The sequence below is a fragment of the Poecilia reticulata genome, linkage group LG9, assembly GCF_000633615.1.
Source record: "Poecilia reticulata strain Guanapo linkage group LG9, Guppy_female_1.0+MT, whole genome shotgun sequence".
NCBI classification, from domain to species: Eukaryota; Metazoa; Chordata; class Actinopteri; order Cyprinodontiformes; family Poeciliidae; genus Poecilia; species Poecilia reticulata.
In genome coordinates this window covers 20,485,829-20,491,828 of record NC_024339.1, presented here as the reverse complement: position 1 = coordinate 20,491,828, position 6,000 = coordinate 20,485,829, and the positions used below count along the sequence as shown (strand labels likewise).

Sequence of the window (6,000 nt, the reverse complement as noted above, 5' to 3'; positions counted from 1 at the left end):
CTACAAGAAAGGAGCAACTCACCTAAAGTTGTCTATATATGAAATCAATGGTTGAGATGTTTGACCTATAGAAGAAAAAAAAAACAGGTGGGATGAGTTTATCTTGTCACCAGGAACGGTAAGAGCAGTAAATAAATCTTAATCTACTGTAAAGAAACTGCAGCATAGAGTGAAATATTAGTCCCCAATTCTCCATAATCTTTATTTTATGTTTTTGTGCAAATATCTTTGCACTGTGGCAGAAATGTAGGGGGGAATGTTCCGGAGTGTAGCATAACTACCAAATAAGAAGGGTTTCCATGAATTATTGATTGGTGTTAGAGTCAATAATTCATGTAAGCATATGCACAAGAGATAAATACAAAAATAAAAATCTGACTTGGACTTATGTTCAATTTTAATTCCATGTTGGGAATAAGTGTCTTTTAAGGCAAGTTTTGAATTGTTACAAATATGTTGAAGCACGAAATACAATAAAGGCCCTCAGCACCACGGTCCAAAGTTAATGTCAACATAGAAACTTTATTTTCCCACAGACAAGTCTTCTATTTGAGTTTTACATGGAAAAAGCATTTGTACAACTTCAATTAGCCTATTGCAGCTCACATACAAATATTGAACTTTCAGTGTCTAGAAACGTTTATCGCCATGAACAAATTTTTACAGTAACGCCTCATAATACTTGTGTCACATGGTGTCAGGTCTTGCAACCAAAAGCAGTCCATTAATGAGTGACAAAAATGTGTTTATTCCATAACAATAATAATATTAATAATAATAATAATAATAATAATAATAATAATAATAATAATATAAAGCCAGTAGTGAGGTGGCATGTGTTTAGAAAGGATGTGTTCTCCTGCAGTGATGTGTTGCGTTGATCCACACCTCTTCAGTTCTATCAATCAGACCTTCATCTAACAGGTAGGACAGCTTTCACAGAAAGCACAGATATTATGTTCCACTTTACTGGTCAATAGACAGTTGTAGTTTCTCTGCAGCTACAGCCTCAAGTTAAATCTATCCAGGACACATTTGCATGATTCACACTAGTCTGAATCTAATTTGATAAACCAACTTGGCCGCATACGACATGGCTGTTTTCAAAGAGCCTTGAGTTGCAGAGTTCTGGGCGTATATATGATTGTGTGATCTCCTAATCTCCTTTTCTCCGAGAGACGAAGGCTTTGCAATGGGCTGGACCAAAGCCAGTGTGGTTGTCGGTGTCCATTCTTTGCACAGCTGGCAGTGGCTTCTCACAGCTTGATATCCTGTGATTCTGACATTTTGGCAAGTGTCTTTTTGACCCGCAGGGCTGTCAGGCGGCAGGCCGGGTTGTTGGCCCAGCATTCTGTCATCAGCTTCCCCATCTGTCTCAAACACTGCAAAGATACAGATTTGTGTTCGGGAGGTCATTTGTTTGTTTGTGCATGTATAATATTGCATGTTTTACCATATATTACCTCATCGCTGCTCCACCGATTTGGAAAGGACGGCCGTAGTTTCTTGATGCAGACCACCTCCCGCATGTCTTCGTATGAAGGGTCTGTGGGAACTAACTCGTGATATGGTAGCTGGTACTCTTCTAGGATTCCTGTAGAATGTAAGTCAGAGAAGACACTTAACCTTAGGGGTGATTTCAAACTTAAATTTCATTCACAGTTTACCAAAAGCCATGCAGTGAACAAAGGAGTTGTGCTGACGTAGAAGAACGTACTCAGATGAACTGAGAGGTGGGTAGTAATTAACTTTTTTTTTTTTACTTGGTTACATTTACTTGAATATCTTTTTTTAGGTGTTGCATTGCACTTTTAACTTTTACTTCAGTAATACACTGAATTAGGTCAACGCTTTCTTGTTGTCAAAGGTGTTTCTATGTGCCGATTGATTGGGCTGAAGGCAATTTTCCTTCCTCTTTACAATTATGAATGGGCTCACACATAAAAACTTACTGAACTACACCGAAGTGAGTAAAAGGGGGAAAAGGTCAAGGGGTCGGAAATTGTTTGCGATGCGCTGTATTTACCTCCGGAGACACAACGCCGAGCGATCTCCCAGAGGATGAGGCCAAAGCTGTACATGTCGGCCATGATGTACGACTGAAAATGACTCCTGTTCAAAGTCTCATCCAGAACCTCTGGAGGCATGTAGCGCTTTGTACCAACTCGAGTGTTGGGAGGGATGTCCACTTCGTTGGTGTCACTGCAGTCAGTAATTTACACCAGTAAGAGCTCATTTAAAAAAATATATACATTTAAATGGAAAGATGCTAAAATGTTCACGTTTCTAATACGCACCTGATAAACTTTACTGCCAGTCCGAGATCAGCAATGCAGCAGGTCCCATTTCTTTTCACCAGTATGTTCTTACTCTTAAGGTCCCTGTGAGCAATGGCGGGTTTGCCCTGAGTGCCAAAGATCTCTGTGTGAAGGTGACAGAGTCCTGAAACAGATGAATAGGCCAAACGCAGCATAGCTTTATTGTCCAGGGTGGTTGATTTCAGGTAGTCGTACAGGGATCCGTTTTCATGGTAGTCAGTGATGAGATAGAGCTGGGTCCAGGAGCCGGTTCCTTTGATATCTGCAGCTATGAAACCTGTGAAGGAGGGAATGAGGGACGAATGGGGGATAAAGAGAGGCAGGGAGTTATAATTTCCATATTGCTGGTTGAATTTGAAAGAAAGAATCCAGCTGTTCACACATCACGCACCTTTCATATTCGCTAACAGCACCAATAATGATGATGGGCAATTCAAATAGGTAATTCTCCTGACAATGTGCTCGTATAAATGAACAGCATCAATTAGGTTCTGTCATAACGGCACAGACCACTTTCACAGTAAAGGACTTTCTTCTTATTCTTCTTCAGGATTTAAGACTGTAATAGGATTTCTTTGAGGGGTTTTTTTTTTTCGTTGCTGTTTTGTTATTTTTTTCTAAATGAATCTGTTCAAAGTAAACAAAAATATTGATTATTTTAGGCTTTCCATGGGACCTGAAATATGTTATATATGAACACTGAAGTGTCTAATAATCTAAATTTGATCATTTTATCACTGCTCTGGGAATGCAGATCTTTATGCTGTACTGTTACAATCAAGAGTAAGACGGAGATAAAGCTTTTAATGTCATGTGGCTTTCTTGTTTCAACTCATGCGTTGAAATGTATTAAATTATATCAGAGTAATAGAGAACTTTGTGTTTGCATGAATGATAAAGTCTCTGAAATAGTTCATATTAATGTAGGTGTACCTCTGGGTTTTATATTTGCTTATTAGTTTGCATTTTAATGAAATATAATATGCTCACTTTTACTTATTGTCTGTCAGTTTTACAAATCATGCTATTTTATGTTTCAATTATGTTTTTACCATATCAAATGAAAATTAGCTTCCATGGCTAAATCTGGCACGTATGCATTATTGACCCAGGCATTCCTGTTGGTCTGTGTAAATCGTATATTTTAAGAAAAAAAGACATGATTTTAGAAGTGGACAAAAATAACGAAAACTATTTAACATGTGATTAAAATCTCACATCATACAATTTGCAGTGATACTCAAAGATTATTAAATCTCTTTGAATACTAAAGCACAATATAATCATTTGATTTGACCAACACATTTCTGGGTAAGAGGAACTGTCAAGAGAACTAAAGATTAGGGTGATGGAAAGGAGGCCTGCCATCCTCACCACAGATCAATGTTCAAATTACCCACAGGAACTAGAAAGTTTCATCAATGAGAAGAAGGGCGAGTGTTGTATTACCGACACGGTTTTAACAAAGGTATAAATCATTTTTAACAGGTTACTTTTGTGTACAATATAAACTTATAAACAGATGCTTTTATTTCTCTTGGGAAATAAAAGCATCTCATCGTGTACGACAAATATAAGCAATTTTTAGTGAAAAAAAAACGTTGAATTCGAAATCTGCAATAAATGCATTCATTATAGTTATAAAACAGAATTTAAAACAATAATTTACATGTGCATGAAAACCCTAGGCTTCAGGATAAAAAAATGTAAAAAAGCGCAACATGCCAGGTCATCCAGCGAGACTCACCTAGTATGTTCTCATGTCTCATCAGGACAGTCTGGTAAATTTCGGTCTCTCTGAACCAACTGGCCTCCTCGGTGGTAAAGAAAACTTTAACAGCCACCTTTTCTCCCCTCCACCTTCCCATCCACACCTCGCCATACCTCCCCTTTCCAATCTGCTTCACCATCTGAATCTGCTTGGCTATGGTTCTCTGGACCTGGGGATGAGGAAAAAAGCAGGGCACAGATAAATAACACACCAGTTCTGTGCCTTGCTTTGTGTGCCACCATTTCTGTAATGTTGGGGTTACAAAAGCCTTAAAAGAAAATCTTCCCATGTGTTATTTGATCCATTTTGGGGGGGGGGGGGGAATCTAAAGATTTAAGGGTTAAAGACTGACAATGATTGCAAGCAGAGTATTTTCAAAAGTGCTTTGTGGGCATCTCACCAACAGAGGGAGACCTGAGCCTGAGCCAGAGGTCTGCGACTGCTCTATCAGGTCCTTCAGAGACTCTCCAGGAGGAATGTATGTTTCGTCTTGTTCCAAACCGATGCTGTACCGAGGGCGAGATTCTTGCCGCTTGTACCTGTGGAATCATGTTATTCAGCAAACGATCATCAATTATCCTCTAATAAAAAGTGTGGCCTGCACAGCACTGTTTGCAAATTAAGGAAGGAAGCAGTGAGGTATCATCACCGTTCCATGTGATTACCTGAAGTAGCAGAAGATAATAATGGCAGCCAGTATAATGATGCACACAGTGACTGAGATCAATAGTGCCATGTGGTGGATCTTCCAGTCGACATACACTAGACAGGAAAAGATGAAATCGTTTTCAAAAGTGACATCTAAAACATTTCATAATTATATTTGTCTTTTCTGTGTTTCCCAGTTTGTCTCTATTAGTCACACTCCACTTGAGTAATTTGTGTTCAAATCAAATTCCCCTCATCATTTTTTCTATTTTCTTCTGGCACACTGTTTCTTCCCTCTGGACCTGGGAACAGCGGCAGGAAGCCCTCATCCTGAAGTCGATGAATTCTCCTCCCGTTCCCTGATGATAAGTTTACAGATTGATGGCTGCCTTCAGCATCTGCAGAAGCCAGTGATTTCCCTGGGAATCTTGACTTACTGTTTCTCAAATATATTCGTGTACAGACCTTGGTTTAAACTAGATGGCTGCATCAACTCCCTCACTCTCCAAAATTACATATCTCTGAAAATTTTGATTTTACGTAAGATCATCAAAATAGGATACTTTTTTTTTTAAATGAATATATTTATTGGAAATGTCAACATTCTCAAAACTATGCTCCTTTTTATATACTCAATATTTGTAAATGAATTACTGCAACAGTGCGGCATGGAATGGAGGCAATCAGTCTGTGGATATGTGTAGGTGTAAAGGAGACATGTTGCTTTGGTAGCTGCCTTCAGGTCATCTGCCTTGTTGGCTCTGGTGTCTCTCATCTCCATCTTGACAACACTCTATAGATTCTCAATGGGATTCAAGTCAGGCCAGTTTAATGAACAATCCAGCACACTGGCTAAGTGACCAACACCATGGTCACTAAGTTAACGGACCAACACCAGCAGACGGGATGGAACCCCAAACCATCAGAAACTTCACACAGGCTTTCAAGCAGCATGGATTTTACTCCTTTCCACTCTTCCTCCAGACTCTGGGGCTTTTATTTAAAAATGAAATACAAACTTTGTTTTCATCTGATAAGAAAACTACTGTTCAACGATCCAGCTCTTTTTTCCACTTAGCCCATCTAAGACACTTGTAACTTATATAAGTTCAGATTTGTCTTAACGTGGCCCTTGACTGAGTCCAGCTTCAGTCCGTTCCATGTAAAGCTCCTCCAACTAATTTTAAGGATGTTGCTTTACAGTTATCTTAAGGTTGCAGTTATTCCTATCCTACTACACTTTTTCCTTCCACTCAACCTTCT

General features: G+C 39.0%; 1 protein-coding gene across 2 annotated transcripts in view; it reads right to left on the bottom strand.

Moving 5' to 3' along the window:
- Positions 1–495: 495 nt before the first annotated feature.
- The window catches only part of bmpr1ba (bone morphogenetic protein receptor, type IBa), a 64,334-nt gene continuing 58,829 nt past the window's right edge, over positions 496–6,000 (bottom strand). For both annotated transcript variants that reach the window (XM_008418506.2, XM_008418507.2), the window contains 7 exons: positions 4,755–4,851; positions 4,490–4,628; positions 4,066–4,258; positions 2,298–2,595; positions 2,027–2,202; positions 1,464–1,594; positions 496–1,382 (listed from right to left, as the gene is read on the bottom strand). In XM_008418506.2, coding sequence (XP_008416728.1) covers positions 1,257–1,382; positions 1,464–1,594; positions 2,027–2,202; positions 2,298–2,595; positions 4,066–4,258; positions 4,490–4,628; positions 4,755–4,851 — 1,160 coding nt within the window. In that variant the 3' untranslated portion in view covers positions 496–1,256. The remainder of the gene's footprint in view (positions 1,383–1,463; positions 1,595–2,026; positions 2,203–2,297; positions 2,596–4,065; positions 4,259–4,489; positions 4,629–4,754; positions 4,852–6,000) is intronic.